The 18,270-nt window shown below is 45.5% G+C and overlaps 1 protein-coding gene across 1 annotated transcript in view; it reads right to left on the bottom strand.

Annotated features, from left to right (window-relative positions):
• Positions 1 to 335: 335 nt before the first annotated feature.
• Positions 336 to 18,270, bottom strand: part of RASSF3 (Ras association domain family member 3) — an 83,715-nt gene continuing 65,780 nt past the window's right edge. The window contains exons 2-5 of the mRNA XM_025401151.1: positions 11,463 to 11,570; positions 7,586 to 7,823; positions 4,779 to 4,888; positions 336 to 1,639 (exon numbers count right to left, since the gene is read on the bottom strand). Of these exons, the coding sequence (XP_025256936.1) occupies positions 1,490 to 1,639; positions 4,779 to 4,888; positions 7,586 to 7,823; positions 11,463 to 11,570 (606 nt within the window). The 3' untranslated portion in view covers positions 336 to 1,489. The remainder of the gene's footprint in view (positions 1,640 to 4,778; positions 4,889 to 7,585; positions 7,824 to 11,462; positions 11,571 to 18,270) is intronic.

Here is an 18,270-nt window from a genome sequence, read left to right as displayed (position 1 = left end):
TCTCAGATTAAAATGCTGCATAAAATGAGGTTATTTCGCCTGTTTTAAGGAAGGCTTCTATTGCACATGCATTTCTTTGGTTGGTAATAACATGTACTTTTGTTAAAATATTTCCATAATGAAGCCCTGTTGTGTGGTTAGCTGGGTGTGGACTTTCCTCCCTTTCTTGGGGGCCTCCTACTCACAGTCAAGTTGCCCTTTAGAACTAAAGATCTGGTAGGATTGGGTCCTCATTCAATTGCCCTGTTCTATATTATGTAAGAACAGATTTCAATGTAGAAAAGAAAGTGGGGGGGAGAGAAGGAGGGAAGGAACAAGGTAGGGTGGGAAAGAGAAGGGAAGGAAAGAAAAAAGGGAAGAAAGGAAAAGTAAAGGAGGAATAAAAGGGAAGGTGGTGATTGTCACAAAAGTTTACTTGATAAATATCCTAGCTACCAATCAAGGGAAAAACAGCTGCCCCTACCCGAATTCCATCTCAACTTCGAAAACCACCTGGGGGAGGAAAATTATATACTGTATGTAACTTAACAAGAGTTAGTGAATGGTCACTGTCCTGCCTATGCACAGCAGCTACACCAATTAGACCTTCCACTCCAAACAGGCAGAATGAAGAGGGTCAGGTCCAGTGTGAGGCCTACCTCTGCCCAGGTCGGCAGGCTCCACCTGCCTGATTTTCTGGTCGGTTGGCTGCAGAGTTCATGGGGCCCTCCTTTTGGTTTAGCTTCTGCCTCTGGCTCTGTTCCCACATTTTACCCACCAGGAAACCAAGCGATCCTAAAATGAGTTTAACATCTCCACACTGAATGCTTTTAACTCATTTACAAGCAACTACCCCTTTCTCCACTACCCCTAACTGAAAAGCCAAGTCACCTTCCACAGCCCGCAGCGCTCGCCACCACCCCACATGCCTTCTTCCAAACTTACACTTTCCTTTCTGTGTCAACCCCTAACAAAATCCTTCACAATAAATTCCTCAGAGTTCCTAGATTCCTGTGCCTTTCGATTCACATGAATAGATTCCTCTGACATTAAAAAAAGAAAAGAAAACAAAAAACCAGACAGGTAGTTTCAAAATAGGACAAGTATTCAGAAAGATTCCTAGTTAAGCTTTTTAAAACATCAACAGCATATCCGTAAGCTTAACAGCATCATCACGTAATTAAAACAACCAAAAAAAAAAAAAAAAAAAAAAAAAACACCCCCCGAGTTCATGCTTCCAAGCACCCTCGAATGCTCCTGACGACGCTACAGGTTCACAGCTTGCCAAGAGGTAACACTGCGGTGCTGAACAACAAGCTTGCAGCGCCCCTTACATGGGACGCTAAGGTGCAGGATGCTGTGTGACCAGGTTTGGGGAACAAAATCTACAGATAGAAAGGGGAAGACCCTAGCATAGAGGGGCAAGACAGCAGCCCTCTGAGAAGAGAGGCACTTGCTGTTGTTTTGTACATCGGTCCCCGCACCGAGCCTGGCGGGCAGGGAGCCCCCTTTAATCAGGCTTCCAGACCTCGCGGAGGGCTTCTTCCAGCTTGTGTCTGTAGGCTGCGTAGCGCCCCCGCAGGTTCTGCAGCTGCTCATCTTCTTCCTTGTCCAAGATACGCAAGAAATTCTGTAGTTCTGGAAGACTGAAGGCTTCCCACTGTCAGGAAACAAAGAAAGAAGAACGCCAGGTGTTTCATGCTCAGTCAGACTCAGGAATGCCGACCGGGAGCTCCCGGAGGCGCGGCTGCCCTCCCCTCCCAGCCCCAGGCCGCAGAAGGTGTGGCCTGCAAGAGCTGGGGTGTTGCCAGCCTAAGGACTCCCTCTACTCCCACTCCCACCTCAGCTCACACCAATCACCTTCCTACCCTCTCCTCCCACCGTTGTTCAAGACTATCTCCCTAAAAGCCAGGGACCTCCGTATCCCTAAGTCTATTAGACACTTTCAGTCCTTACCTGATTTGACCCCCAGCAGCATTAAAAACAACTCGATACTCCTTCCATCTTAACCTCGAGTCCTCATTGTAACTGACTGCTTTCTTACCTCGCATAATCAATCTTATCACTCCCAAACAGTTCTCCACTCAGCCTTTTCTCCCTCGGTACGGCCCCTTGGTGCTAGCTACCATCATCTATCCCTCCATCGCTGGGACAGCTTCCTACCTGGCCTCCTCACTTGGCTCTTACGCTCCCCGATCTGTTCCCCAAACAAAACATCCTTTGTAAAATGCACATCTGGCCAAGACTCTCTCCTGCGTAGAATCATCCGATGACTTCCCTTAGTTGCTGAGGCTAAATCTGAAAGACTCTAAACTCTCCTGCCCCATCTCTCTCTCACTGAGCTTCACTCTCTACCCAAGTGGCACGAATTCTCCCCTCCTCCACTTTACCTGGCTATGAACTACTCATCCTCCCCATCTCAGCTTAAATGCTACTTTCTCTAAGCAGCTTTCCACATCTTCCTCCCCTCTCTTCCCACCCGGGACTAAGTGTATCAAAAGCCTTCACAGAGCCCTCATCACAACCAAGATTTTAAAATTACAATTATTTGCGTAGTATCTATCTCACCTGCACCTTACCTACACCACAGCTGCCGTACTTCTCCTATTTGGAGTTTATCTCTTGCCTTGAGGCTCTGAGCCTTGTTTCCCTAACAGCTCCTAGAACTTATTTAGCAGGCACAAAATAAGTTTTTAGGCTGGGCATGGTGGCTCATGCCTATAATCCCAGCACTTTGGAATGCTGAGGCAGGAGATCACTTGAGCCCAGAAGTTCAAGACCAGAAGTTTGAGACCAGCCTGCGCAATATAGTGACACCCTGTCTCTACAAAAAATTTAAAAATTATCTAGTTGTGATGGTACCTTCCTGTAGTCTCAGCTACTCGGGAGGCTGAGGTGGGAGGACTGCTTGAGCCCAGGAGTTTGAGGCTGCAGTGAGCCATGATTGCACCACTGCACTCCAGCCTGGGTGACAGTGCAAGACCCAGTCTCTTTAAGAAGAAAAAAAAAACAATTAAAACAAATTTTAAAAAATAGAAGCAGTGAATGTCAAGGAGGGTATCTAGCATCATCTAGGAGGTTTTTTCCAAACACATCCTCCTCTCCCAAAGGGGGCCCTGGATCCTGGTGGAGAATTGCTATCTGATGGTGTAGAGAAAAGGTTCAAAATAACCAAATACAAACAAATAGAGAAAACTAAGTAAATCCACCAAGTGGGCTCAGTGGTAGAAGAATTCCTGGAGATAAGTTTAGGCTTGTTATTCAAAAAAAAAAAATGAGCAACATGGAGGAGGAGAGCAAAATTCCACGTTAGAATATTCTGTTAATTTTTAAAATTTCAACAGATTATCTTTCACCTTTGTTGAAGTCTCCAAAATAAAGACATCATATAAATATCCCTCCCACCCCCTAACAGCTATGGAAATTTCTTCCTTCAGTTCAGTTTTCCTCAGATAACTGAGAAACAAGAACACCATACAGAAGTCCAGTACAGCAGTCCGGAACAATCAAACCCAATGTCAAGTCAATTTCAAACCTAAGTTAAGGCCAGGGGCAGTGGCTCACACCTGTAATCTCAGCACTTTGGGAGGCTGAGGTGGGAGGATCGCTTGAGCCCAGGAGTTTGAGACCAGCTTGGGCCATGTAGCGAGACCCCATCTCTAATTAGAATTAAAATAAAATAAAATAACTAAGTTAATAAAATTCTTGCCCAGTGTAGTTCTAGTTGCTACTTAAAACACTAAGTACAAGAAAAATAAAACACTGACTAGACTATGCTCATGTGTCTGGCTTAAGCTGGCAGAAGGAATGCTGCCCAACTGCAAAGCCAAGTCAGACTCTGCACCCTGCCTTCTCCCCAAAATGAGTCTGAATGTCTTGAAAAGCTTCAAAACACCAGAATCAAAAGAAACTTCAAAAACATCTAAAACCACTGTCTTCCTAAAACTCCCTTCACTTCCATGTATACATTTCTAATTGTGACTCAAAGCCACCTTGTAAAGTGTTTAGTCCCACTTAACAGATTTTAAAACTGAAGGCTAAAAGATGAGAAGATTTACCTGAGGTCATGCTACTAACCTAACCAACAGTCGGAAACAGAGTGTTTCCCAACTTTTAACCTAGAAACCCTATTCTCAACTGCACCATGTAGGACATTTCATACCATTTCCTGTTTCCAGACAGAAGACTGGGACAGGAGCTTGGGATTTGCTCAAGTGTCATTTAAAGCTGACACTTGATCTAGAGGGCAGGCTCAAGTGCTTTTTTTCTTCTACTGAACTGGCTAAATACAATCCTCCCTGGAGACAATATGGCAAATGATGCACATGGAAACATATTTCTTAATCAGTTGACTGGGCAAAGGGGAAAAAAAAGATTCTAGAAAGCTAAATGTCTTCCATGGTAAAGAGATCAAATTTCCTTTTATTTCCCTTTAGAAGGGAATTAGCCTGGAGACTTTTGTTAGCAGCAAACACATGGTGAGTGTCAACTTTCAAAGTTCAGCTGGACTGGAGTATTTTGGAGGTGGGAAGGGGTGAAAATGACTCTCTGGATGGAGATCAAGTAAAAAATTTTATTTTCTCCCATCTCTGACAGACTAATAACATAAGGTTATAAGAGAACAACACTGTAGGCTAACTTTGGGTTCATTTCTGACAATTCAAAATCTCTCTCCCTCTCCCTGCCCTCCAACTCTCCTCTCTTCCCATCCCCCATCAATAGCCAAGTCACTAGGCTACTGCAATTAAATAGGGCCAGCTGTTCTGTACAGTGTAAAGCAATAGTGAACAATAACTTACCTCTCCAATTTCATGTTCACGAAGAACAAAACTAAGCGTGTCTGTTCTGGGCCCTGCTACCAAACGCAGGTAGAGTGGATGTTCCCGGTCTGAGAGCTTGCAGGCGTAGACTGGGTAAGGAAACAAGCAGCATGTTACAGAGTATTCAGCCATTCCTGAGACCACTTCCCCATTGTGATCCCCTCCTCCAGATCAAGGTAACCATTCAAGTTACCCCAGTCTCCAAGTCGCCAATTGGCTCATCTTATTATTTAATACCAGTAGCCCACAGTGGAATAAAATCTATTCTGTTTCTGTTCAAATATAAACTGTGCCTTGATTAAGGAGGAAATTATTTTCAAGAATAAATTTTAATAGGTATTAGTCCCAAAATATGTTTATAGTTAACTCTGCTCTTCCTTTTAGAAAACAAAGATAAGAGCCGGGCATGGTGGCTCACGCCTGTAATCCCAATACTTTGGGAGGCCGAGGTGGGCAGATCACCTGAGGCCAGGAGTTTGAGGCCAGGAGTTTGAGACCAGCCTGGCCAACATGGCGAAACCCTGTCTCTACCAAAAATGCAAAAAATTAGCTGGGCGTGGTGGCGGGCACCTGTAATTCCAGCTACTTGGGAGGCTGAGGCAGGAGAATCGCTCAAACCTGGGAGGTGGAGGTTGCAGCAAGCTGAGATCGTGCCATTGCGCTCCTGCCTGGGCAACAAGAGTGAAACTGTGTCTCAAAAAATAAATAATTTTTTTTTAAAAATGGGGGAAAAAAAAAAAAAGAAAACAATCAACCTAAAAACGGGTCTACAACTCCTTTAAAAACAATAAAAATAGGCCAGTCATGCTGGCTCGCACCTGTAATCCCAACACTTTGAAAGGCTGAGGCAGGAGGATCACTTGAGGCCAGGAGTTCAAGACCAGCCAGGGCAACATAGCAAAGCCCTGGTCTCCAAAAAAAAAAAAAATTTTTTTTTTCTAATTAGCCAGGCATAATGGTGCCCACCTACAGTCCTAGCTACTCAGGAGACTGAGGATCACTTGAGCCCAGGAGTTCAAGGTTACAATGAGCTATGATTGTGCCATGGTACTCCAGCCTAGGCGACAGAGTAAGATGCTGTCTCAAAAACCAAGGCCAGGGGCTTGCGCCTGTAATCCCAGCACTTTGGGAGGCCGAGACAGGCGGATTGCCTGAAGTCAGGAGTTTGAGACCAGTCTGGCCACCAACATGGTGAAACCCCGTCTCTACTAAAAATACAAAAGTTAGCTGGGCATGGTGGTGGGCACTTGTAACTGCAGCTACTTGGGAGGCTGAGGCAGGAGAATCACTGGAATCCGGGAGGCGGAGATTGCAGTGAGCCGAGATTGTGCCACTGCACTCTAGCCTGGGCAACAGAGCAAGACTGTCTCAAACAAACAAAAGACAAATTTTAAAAAATGTATATACCATCCAAAGAACATAAAAACAAGAGTTCTAGAAGCAAATCTCTCTACAGATTAATTAAGAATTAGCAGCTACAAACCGAGCAATCAGAATATAAGCTCTGGTAGCTTCAAGCACAGCTATGTCTCATGCTAGACACACCCATACAGTGACATTGCCAATCATGTTAAAGGATTTGCCAGCCATAGGGGTAATATTTCAACAAGTCACTATTACTTTCAGATTGTACAGCTGAAGTCCAGGTGAGCAGGCAAAGAAACTGGCAGATAAAAATGCCATCGAGCTTCTCTACATTATTGTGGCACTTCCAGATGCACTGCCTTGCCAATTTCCCTGTAGATATAAACTTCCCCCACAATACTAAGCTTGTGACCTCTGGAGGTAGGAACCCTGGTCTGTTCATCTTTGTATTCCACAGGGTCTAGCCCCATGGTATGTTTTTAAAAAGATGTATGCATACTCAGCAATGGGCTGGGTTTCATCCTGTGTAACTGAAGAACATTACTATCATGTCAAGGTTAATATATTTTCTTCTATAGCTACATGAGGCTTTACCCAGAAAAACTAAAGAAAGCTTCAATAGTTTATTGTACACACACACACACACACACACACCCCAATTTCAAATCACATGTAGTGAATCACTGAATCACTACTGTCCACCACTGGTATCAATTTCTGGTCACTGCCTGACCTGGAATATCTCATTCCGTTTCATATAGTAATGTAATATTTAATATTCTCTTTCTATCCCCTGAATGTGGATATGAAGTTTAGTCAGACCCTAGATCAAAATGTTATTCACTCATTTTATGAGCCTCTGGGGGGCAGAGTACCAAAATGTCCCGGTGTAACACCAAGTGAGACAAGCTAAGGAATCAGGAGAGCCCAGGGCTGAGCCATTTCCATCAGTATGCTGAAATGTGCTGTGATGCACATGTGCCTCCCCAGTCGCAAGGTCTCAGCACAGGTCCACCAAACCACTCCATGTACCGATGCACAACAAATGTGGAATGTGCTATTGAAAACTTTAAACACAGAGGCACTCTTTTGTGTCCTAAAGAAAATTAAAATCAAAGCCACTCCTAACAATAACAAAAAACAGCCCCCGCCCCATCCCCCCAACAACAACACAAAATACTCCATAACTGCCCGTTGCATATGGATGCTTCCATGCTCCTCAGACCCACAACTGTCCAACTCAAAAATGTGGACAGCCAAGAAGCACTAAGTGCATGCTAAGATCACCATGGCTTCCAGCATCGGACTCCAGGCTCTGACACAATTGACATGGATGAGACCCACCAGTCTTCCCTCTGCTAATGAGAACAGCAGATGTAAGTAGAAGCACAGACCATTTTCCTTTTAAGCTGGCAGCGTACCTTGGTCTTCCCTGTGACAACGCTTATAAAGTGCAAACTTGGCAGGGCTCTCAGTCACGAGAAACTTTTTGAGCAGGGCCTCGATCACTTCCCCGACAGTGTTTGTGCTGCTGATATGAAGTGTATTCATACAGCCATTGCTACTGGGAGAGAGTTTTCCAGAATTTGGAGAAGTCTGTGGAGATCTGCAGAGTTCCATCTGTACTTTAATGAAGCCAGTGTAAATCCCATTTGAATTCTGAAGCAGGGAGAGAAGCACACACTTAGCTGGGTGGATGGTGGCACTTTAGGGAAGGAGCATATCAAAACAAAATGGGAAGGTGAAACACTCCTTTGTTCTCTTCTCTTGGAGGTTTGTGGCAAAACTTCACTAAAGATTGCCCCCAAGGGAATGACCTCAGAGGGCGGTTAACACACCAGGCAAAGTGCTTCCAGAGGCAAGGTCTGCAGGGCAGATGTGGCAACTGAAGAAGCCTCCTGATGCTGTGGCTGACTGCTGGCCCCAGACTCATGCCTCTGAAGCTACTGGCAAAAGGTCAGGGCCCATTTGCAAGGTTACAATCCAATGAAGCAGATGCTAGCCAAACCACGAAACTTATTAAAGCTTGGGGGATATGTCTAGGTTACAGGCTCAAAGGAAACAACATCCTCAACTGGTGACTATTATATGCAAAAGGAAGGTCACAATTAGGGCTCTGAAATACCCTAATACAAAGTCAATAATGAGGAGACAGTAAGAAAATAGGCTATTTTCATTCCTAGTGGCTATATTCATATGCACTGAATTACCAACTTTGCTTAAACTTTTTAACACAGCATATATGCCATACAGCATAGGATGCATTTCAGGTCTCTTAAGCAGCATTTTAAAAACAAATTCAATCGCTTGAGGTTGCAGCAAGCCAAGATCACGCCATTGCACTGCAGCCTGGGCAACAGAGCAAGACTCTGTCTCCAAAAAAAAAAAAAAAAAAAACAAAAACAAATTCAAGCCACTATACTTCACAGTACAGATCCTAAAAACAACTATCTTCGCTGATGGCAGAATTACTATTTCTTAGTTGACAAAAACAGTAATAACAGTTTGGTCTTCGCTTTTTATTTTTATTTTTCTATTCAGTATATTTGGGGCCAGGCGCAGTGGCTCACGTCTATAATCCCAGCACTTTGGGAGGCCGAGGCAAGCAGATCACTGGAAGTCAGGAGTTTGAGACCAGCCTGGCCAACAGGGTGAAATCCTATCTCTACTAAAAATACACACAAAAAATTAGCTGAGTGTGGTGGCGGGCGCCTGTAATCCCAGCTACTCAAAAGGCTGAGGCAGGAGAATCTCTTGAACCCAGAGGCGGAGGTTGCAGTGAGCCGAGATTATACCATTACACTTCAGCCTGGGCGACAGAGTGAGACTCCATCTCAAAAACAAACAAACAAAAACAGTATATTTAGAAAAGATTTACTGTAATGTTTTATTAAAACAAACTGTCAAGTGTTACATATAAATGCCACAGTTAAAGTAGAACATTTAAAACTACCTTTATGGTGTGTTATTTTTCTTCCTTCCTGCAAGATCAATTTCCAATCCCAACTGATTGAAATCCCAATTGAAAACTGTTTTTTTTGTTTTTTTCTGGTTTTGAGACAGGGTCTCACTCTCTCACCCAGGCTGGAGTACAGTGGCACGAACACAGCTCACTGCAGCCTCAACTTCCTGAGTTCAAGTGATCCTCCTGAGTAGTGGGGGCTGCAGGCGCCCGCCACTATGCCTGGCTGATTTTTCTATTTTTAGTAGAGATGGGGTTTTGCCATGTTGACTAGGCTGGTCTCGAACTTTTTTTTTTTTTTTTTGAGACGGAGTCTTGTTCTGTCGCTCAGGCTGGAGTGCAGTGGTGCAATCTCGGCTCACCGCAAGCTCCGCCTCCCAGGTTCACGCCATTCTCCTGCCTCAGCCTCCTGAGTAGCTGGGACTACAGGCGCCTGCCACCACGCCCAGCTAATTTTTGTATTTTTAGTAGAGACCGGGTTTCACTGTATTAGCCAGGATGGTCTCCATCTCCTGACCTCGTGATCTGCCTGCCTCGGCCTCCCAAAGTGCTGGGATTACAGGTGTGAGCCACCATCGAACTCTTGACTTCAAGTGATCCACCCGCCTCAGCCTCCCAAAATGCTGGGATTACAGGTGTGAGCCACTGTGCCCAGCCTAAAATTTTTATCTTTAAAATGATATGGATAATTTGTATCTGTTTTAGTCTCTATGGGGAAAGAAAAAAAAAAAAAAAAAGCAAGTGGAATTCTCCTTTGATGAAAAATGTGTTTGAAAAAGAAATCTTGCTGCTGGAATGATGAAGAGTTACCTTGGGATTCTCTGTTCCTCTCCCCTCTTTTTGGAGGAGTTCTACCAGGGAGGGGTTCTTTACCACAAGGGTTTCTATCTGAAAGCTCCTCCCCAAGAATCACCGGATTCGGTAGGGCCTGTTTTAAACCAATCACCCTGTCCTTTACCAAACTCTGTCAGTTCACAGTAAACAGACTGAAAGACAGGGGTCCAAGTGCCCTGGAAACTGGTACCAAGGGCTGACAAGTGCCGTGAAGAAGGCGGGCCACCCAATGGGTAGGCGAGACCTAGATGACAGCTAAGTTTAGAGGAACATGAATACTCTAGTTCTGCTGTCAGCTCTTGTTTCCCTGTCACCAGGCCCTGAGCTTTCTCCCTCCTGTACACTGACTCTGCATGCTTCAAACAGTGTGGTGCAATGCTATGGAAGCCTGTGACGGCGACATGGAAGACACTGAGTATTAAGTACCTCGTCTTACACTAATGACCGGCAGAGAAAACTATCCTATTATATACCTCTATATTCCAATCCATGGGCTCAAAATCCTCTCCCTGACACTTCCATACTTATTTTGTACAAGACAAAAACTTAGGGGCTTCTGATACCTGTAATTCCAGCACTTTGGGAGGCCAAGGTGGGCAGATCCCTTGAGCCAAGGAATTTGAGATAAGCCTGGGTGACATGGCAAAACCCCGTCTCTACAAAAAACTACAAAAATTAGCTAGGCATCGTGGCAAGCGCCTGTGGTCCCAGCTACTCTGGAGGCTGAGGTGGGAGGATTACTTGAGCCCGGAGGTTGAGGCTGCAGCAAGCAGTGATCGTGCCACTGCACTCCAGCCCGGGTGACAGAGCAAAACCTTGTTTCAAAAAAAATAAAAACCCTTACCTGAGGTCTTCTTAGAATCTGAGTCACTATTTCTGTATGTTAGGCAATGATGCTAAAAATCCTTTGAGGAAGGAGGGGTGGGTCACAAAATCTTTTAAAATAAAATTATAAGTGTTTCCCTTTTTTTTTTTTTTTTTTTTTTTGAGACGGAGTCTCGCGCTGTGTCTCCCAGGCTGGAGTGCAGTGGCGCGATCTCGGCTCACTGCAAGCTCCGCCTCCCAGGTTCACGCCATTCTCCTGCCTCAGCCTCCGAGTAGCTGGGACTACAGGCGCCCACCACCACGCCCGGCTAGTTTTTTGTATTTTTAGTAGAGACGGGGTTTCACCATGTTAGCCAGGATGGTCTCGATCTCCTGACCTCGTGATCCACCCGCCTCGGCCTCCCAAAGTGCTGGGATTACAGGCTTGAGCCACCGCGCCCGGCCAAGTGTTTCCCTTTTTTAAGGTTAACCCAGCAACCGATTTTTGAGACAAAGTTACTTCACAATACAGATTTAAATTGAAAGCCACAGAAATATTGCATTTTCCTGTTCTGTATACCGCGACTACTACCCTTCTACAAATGTTATTCAGATATTTAGAACTGTAGATTGTAGTACCAACAATTTATATTTGTTTTTTGACAGGTGTCAACCCAAATAGTATTGTGGGTACTTACCAAGGTCATCTTCAACTTGTCTGTGACTGCTAAGTTGTATTTATGAACTTTCTCTTTGATCTCCTCTTTGCTGAGGTAACTGTGGGTTTCCTTCTCTTTCTCAACATCCTAGAAGAAAAACAAGCCATGTCACATGTGAGCAATCATAGAAAAAACTGCGGAGAGGCCGGGTGCGGTGGCTCACGCCTGTAATCTCAGCACTTTGGGACGCTGAGGTGGGCGGATCACCTGAGCTTGGGAGTCTGAGACCACCCTGAGCAAAATGGAGAAACCCTGTCTCCACTAAAAACATGAAATTAGCTGGGCATGGTGGTGCATGCCTGTAAACCCAGCTACTCAGGAGGCTGAGGCAGGAGAATCACTTTGATTGAGAGGCAGAGGTTGCGGTGAGCTGAGATCACGCCATTGCACTTCAGCCTGGGCAACAAGAGCAAACCTCTGTCTCAAAAATAAAAGGGGATAAGTCAGGATTTTTAAAAAATTCCACAAGGGCTGGGCACGGTGGCACAAGCCTGCAATCCCAGGACTTTGAGAGGCCAAGGAGGGCAGAGCTTGAGCCCTGGAGATTGTGACCAGGCTGGGCAACATGAGGAAACTCTATCTCTACAAAAAATATAAAAATGAGCTGGGCGCAGTGGTGCGCACCTGTAGTCCCACCTACTTAGGAGGCTGAGGTTGGAGGATCACCTCAGCCCAGAAGTTGAGGCTGTAGTGAGCCATAATTGTGCCACTGTGCTCTAGCCTGGGTGACAGAGTGCGACTCTGTCTCAAAAAAAAAAAAAAAAAATTACAACCCATACAAGAACCGTGTTGTTCTTGCACATCACCTTGAAACACACACACACACACACACACACACACACACACACTCTCTCTCTCCCTCTGTCTCTCCCCCTCCCCGCCCCAACTCCCTCGATGCTTCCCTTTCTCTCTTACTTTGAAACTCTCCAGGCTTATCCACCAATTACGGTTCTCATTCTTTCAGACTACAGTCTTCCTAGGGGATATATTTTTTTAAAAAACTAATTTGTCAGCAGCTAGAAGTATCCCTGACCTGTAAACTGTACACAACTACCAGAGGGTAATTCATCTTCCAAACAAATCCCCAGGCCAAGATACAAGTAGCCAGCCTTCTCCTTCCCACCCTTCCAGTCTCACCCACTTCTCTACCTCCCCACACTCTAGAGGGAGAAACATCGGTTAAATCCTCTTCTCACTGTGAAGAATTTATCAATAATTAGCTGTCTAAATAGTTCCACCAGTGCATGACATTATGCAGCAGTAGACGTGATCACAAATGACCAAATTACAGCGTTTTGTCACCCTGATGAAGTATAGCAGGCACCTAACTTGTACTGCCTTTACTTCTCCCAACGACCTAATCAAGGAGGCATTATTACGCCAGTTTCAGCAAATTAAACTGCTGAAAAAAAATGTAACTGTTCAGTGGAAGCAAATGAAAGCCTGCTAACCCTCCCTAACTCCAAACTTTACTGGGAGCTCTAAGAGCTTCCACAGGGGTGTTCTCATTTAATCCTCCCAACAATGAGCTAATGCTAATTAGCACCCCATGCTACAGATAAGGACAGAAGATTTACAAAGGCCAAGCAGTTTGTCCAAGGACAACCCAACTAGTTGAGAGACCAAAGTTCTACTTTAATCCAGGTCTTCTAGGGTGTTCCCACTAAATCCAATCGGTCCCCAAGGGTCTGGTGTGGGTAAACATTTAAAAACTTACAGAAAGGCTGCATCATCAGATTCAACACAAGGAGAGGAAGAACAGTTAAAATCTAATGATTTACGCCTGCAAAATAAAGCCTTGGTAAACACGTCTCTTTCTGCCAGACACATCACACCATTCTCACAGCTGGATAGTCTCCAGGCAGGCACTGGTTTCCATCTGCCCACTGGAAGCTAGTGTCGTAAATACACCAGGAGGGGCTACTACAGAACTTCCATCAGTATCACGTTGAGTAAGAAAAGGCTCTGGATCCATTCAAACCTCAAGATCTTTGACTTGAGACCCTAAGAGGAGTGTGCTGACTACAAATTATCTCGGTGACTTTTCAATGTCAGCACCAACCTGGTGAAGTCTAATGGGTCAGTACACTGGGTAATACTGGATAAATACCAGCACAAGATAATGTGTTCACTCCCTAGCTTCAGGGGTAGGCTTCAAAGTCCCTTGGGAGCATCCTATTTGCCAGTGTAAAACCCCAAAGTAATCTTATTTTTGGTATTAGTGTTTGGTGGGGGAAAAGCTGTGGATTAAAGTAAGCTTTCAAAAGCTCCAGTGACTAGTTCCAAGAAAGTGTTTTGTTTTGTGAGACAGGTCTCACTTTATCACCCAGGCTGGTGTGCAGGGGCATAATCACAGCTCACTGCAGCCTTGACCTCCTGAGTTCAAGCGATCCTCCCACCTCAGTCTCCTGAATAGCTGGGACTACAGGCAAGCACTACTGCACCTAGCTAATTTTTTGTATAGATGAGGTCTGGCTATGTTGCCCAGGCTGCTCTTGAACTCCTGGGTCCAAGCAATCCTCCCACCTTAGTCTCCTAAAGTGCTGGGATTACAGATATGCGCCACTGCACTGAGCCCCAAGGAAGTTTTAAACATGTATCGCATCTCTGTCTTGCTCTTACCAATCCACAATTAGCTGGGCACCAGTCATAGCTGAAGAAGAAAATGAAGTAGTCTTGGATTGTGCATTGTTTTAACTGTCCAAAGACTCTTCAAAGCATATACTAAAAAGTGTACAATAAAGGACTTAAAATCTCATGGATGTGGGATGGGAAGCTGGCAGGGCAAAGGGGTGTTGCAGAAAGTGCACCACACCTGCAAGACTTGGGCTCCAGTCCTGAGTCTGTCACCAGCTAACTCTGTGCCTTGGGCTTCACTTCTCTGAGCCTGTTCCCTCATTTTCTACCAAACAAGGAACTAGAGTCAATCACCTCCTCTAAGGTGCTCTCTGGCCTAGGCTGATCTGATTGCAAAGATGTGGGGGCGCTTTCACAGGTGTGACCAGGCCTAGAATAATCTGATTGAAAAGATCTGGTGCTGCTTTCACAGGTGTGACCAAGGGCAAAAGAGTTCCATGTGAGGAATCACCAAAGGCTCACCATTAAAAACACAGGAAATGGCAAAGCACATACACAGCAGCATACATACATCCTAGGAGCTTACCACCACTCACATGAGAATTCTAAGAACGAGGAGAAGGAAAAGGGGTAATGGGAATGATTAAGAGCAAAGAACAGGGTTAAGTAAAGCTGGGTAACCCTAAATTACAGGTTTTGCTGATGCTATGGGACTTAACACCCAGCCTTAGGCCCCTTCGCACAGGCAGACCCAGAAGCTTGAGGAAAATCCAAAGAGTAAGCCAGTCTGGAAAGAGGTATTTTCCCTGGATCATCCACACACAGATAACTGAGACATCCTTATGTAACAATTATCTTTCCTTCTCAGAGATTAAAAACTAAGGAAACTGGCTGGGCATGGTGGCTCACACCTGTAATCCCAGCACTTTGGGAGGCTGAGGTGGACGGATAACCTGAGGTCAGGGGTTGGAGACCAGCCTGGCCAATGTGGTAAAACCCTGTCTCTACTAAAAATACAAAAATTAGCCAGGCATGGTGGCAAGCAACTGTAGTCCCAGCTACTTGGGAGGCTGAGGTAAGAGAATCGCTTGAACCCAGGAGGCAGAGGTTGCAGTAAGCAGAGATCATGCCATTGCACTCCAGCCTGGGAGACAGAGCTAAACTCCATCTAAAAAAAAAAAAAAATGGATCAACTGGAAAGGAAAGTGTATCCCAGAAAAGTAGGTAAAACCCGAAGGGCCCTGATGCTGTACTTTTAAAGCCAAAAATGTAGCAATCATACACGCAAGCCTCATCATTCGGCAAATATTTGCTGAGCTTCTGCCATGTGCCAGGCACCTGCCTAAGTGTGGGGCAGTCAGGCTCAGCAGCAGACACCACGCCCGTCCTCACAGGGCTTGGTGTCTGCACAAGTGGAGTGGGGAAGGTCAAAGGACAAACTGCTTCCAAAGTGGCCACCAAACACTGTTTCTCTGGGTCTGGTAGCAAAGAAGTCATAAGCTCAGGCCTTGGAACAGAGGACGGTGGTTTCATTTAGCATCAGAGGAAGACCCTTAACTCTACAAACTTCCCAATTGTTTACCCCTTTAAAACAGACGCTCCTGTCCACTCACAGAGCAGAATCCTCCCCCTTCCTCCGCATACACTGATTATGAATCAGAACCACAATCTCTAGGAATGCAGCTGTATGCCCAGGAAAAACGAAGAGAAGAAAATGAAACCCAGGAGGGGCACAGTAGGCCTCACAGGTAAAGGGGTGGGAGCAAGAAGGGTTAAAAGAAAACAGTGCAGCAGATGTGGGATAGATACAACACCACGTGTCAACCCTGGCCTTTCATTGTGATGGCAGGAGAGGAAACGGCATGGGGCGCAGTCGTCTGTGGATAATGTGTCAGTTATTGTTCTTGGCAGGCAGTGAGGGCATCATGCCACGCCTGAGAGTGTCTGCTTGGTGAGTTACAAGTCATCTTTTCATAAGTCAGTTTTGTTTTGTATTCCCCAAACCCTCCAGCAGTTTCTCAGAGGAAGAGTTCTTCCACAAAAAAATACTTCGTAAATCCTAGACTCTTCTTCCCTCATTGTTTCCAGCCAGCAAGCCCTGGAGAGCTGATCTTAGGCTCGCTTCAGTTCCTGGGTGGGGTTACGTCACTGTTTTTCAGCAGCGAACTTTCTCAGATGGGACACACCCAACCTCACAGGCACCCAGGAGTTCTTGCGTAGCATGGCCCAGGCTCTACTCAAGAAATGCAGCCCAATCCCGCAGGCTCACAACCAGACTTTCGAAGAATATGCCCCAACAAATCTGGGTAAAGGGTCTGAAAATTGTTTATACTCTTTTGGTTAATTTTTCTGTAACTGTGAAATTATATCAAAATTAAAAACATAACAAAATGCCCAATAAACATAGTGCAATTAAGAGTGACTATTCGGGCCGGGCGCGGTGACTCACGCGTGTAATCCCAACACTTTGGGAGGCCAAGGTGGGTGGATCATGAGGTCAGGAGTTCGAGACCAGCCTAGCAAACATGGTGAAACCCCATCTACAAAAATACAAAAATTAGCTGGGTGTGGTGGCGCACCTGTAATCCTAGCTACTCAGCAGGCTGCGGCAGGAGAACCACTTGAACCTGGGAGGCAGATGTTGCAGTGAGCTGAGACTGTGCCATTGCACTCCAGCCTGGACAACATAGCAAGACTCTGTCCCCGCCACCCCTCAAAAAAATAGTGACTGTCCAAAAGAGAGTGAAAAGGTGAATGTGGCCCTATCATTTCCTCTATTTTAGCTTAGTGACAGCCTGTGGATTATGATTTAGACATACTTAGGTCTAAAATCACACAGCTCTGCCACATTCTAGCTGTGTGACCAGAGGCAAGTTACTTAACCTCTCTGGGCCTCAGTTTTCTCATCACTGTAAAATGTGCAAAAGAATACCTACTTTATATAACTGTTATGAAGATATATAATACAAGCCATTATTCAACAACTATTTATTGATTGCCCATTGGTGCCAAGCTCCATGCCAAGCACTCAAAGCTGTGGACCCCGCCTTTCTGCCTTTGCTTGCCTGACAGCCTAGGAAAGTTTACCTCACTCCCCACCCCAGCCCCACAAGAGGTTTTTGGGTGTTTTTTTTATTTTTTACTTTTTTTTAGTATTACAGATCTCTTTAAAAAAATAAAGACCTTTTACCAAAAACAAACAAAAAAGAGCAAACATTAATAGCACAGATGCTCTGATTGAGTGGGGGACAATATATGCACAGTGCCTGATGCCAGTGACATGACACTCAGTAACTGGTACTACCCTGCCACTGGGAGGTCCCACAGCTCTCACAGGTGCTCTGACACCTGGTCAGGTTTGGGGTCCAGCCTGGGTCTGCAGAGAAGGGTGAACTTCCCAGGCCAACAGGTACTTTCTCCAAGTAAGGCTAGATTCCAAAATCATGAATTCCTACTTTTCATCTCATCGTCTGTTTTGGCAATAGGCAGTCACCTGCTGATGACCAACAGACTGGGATACCCAGTGTAATAACAGACAGAACAAGTTCTAGCCTAGGAATTGCACACAGCAAAACATCAAGCACCTTTCACACAGAAAATGGCGCATTTATTGGAGCAGTGGGCCCATCCCATGTTGCAAATGGAATTCAAGGCTAGCTCAAACTGAACTGAACCTAGGTCTTGACTCCTCTAGATGTCTTCTAATAAGGACATCAAATAAAGTACCATGGACCAGACCGAAAGAGAAAAACATTCTCTGGGAGAGACATTTCCACTGAATTCATGGAGGGACTCATAAGCAAACCAAAGCAGGTTTGCACTGAAGCATGGTATGAAGTAAACAAGTGATTTCCAGAGAGCACTGTGGGGGTTTCAAAGGAAATTTCAAAAGAAAATTTCAGCATGTGGGCCGGGCGCGGTGGCTCAAGCCTGTAATCCCAGCACTTTGGGAGGCCGAGGCGGGTGGATCACGAGGTCAGGAGATCGAGACCATCCTGGCTAACATGGTGAAACCCCGTCTCTACTAAAAATACAAAAAACTAGCCGGGCGAGGTGGCGGGCGCCTGTAGTCCCAGCTACTCGGAGGCTGAGGCAGGAGAATGGCGTGAACCTGGGAGGCGGAGCTTGCAGTGAGCCGAGATCGCGCCACTGCACTCCAGCCTGGGTGACACAGCGCGAGACTCCGTCTCAAAAAAAAAAAAAAAAAAAA

Source organism: Theropithecus gelada, chromosome 11, assembly GCF_003255815.1.
Source record: "Theropithecus gelada isolate Dixy chromosome 11, Tgel_1.0, whole genome shotgun sequence".
Taxonomy (NCBI): Eukaryota; Metazoa; Chordata; class Mammalia; order Primates; family Cercopithecidae; genus Theropithecus; species Theropithecus gelada.
This window is presented reverse-complemented; position numbering and strand designations above follow the sequence as displayed.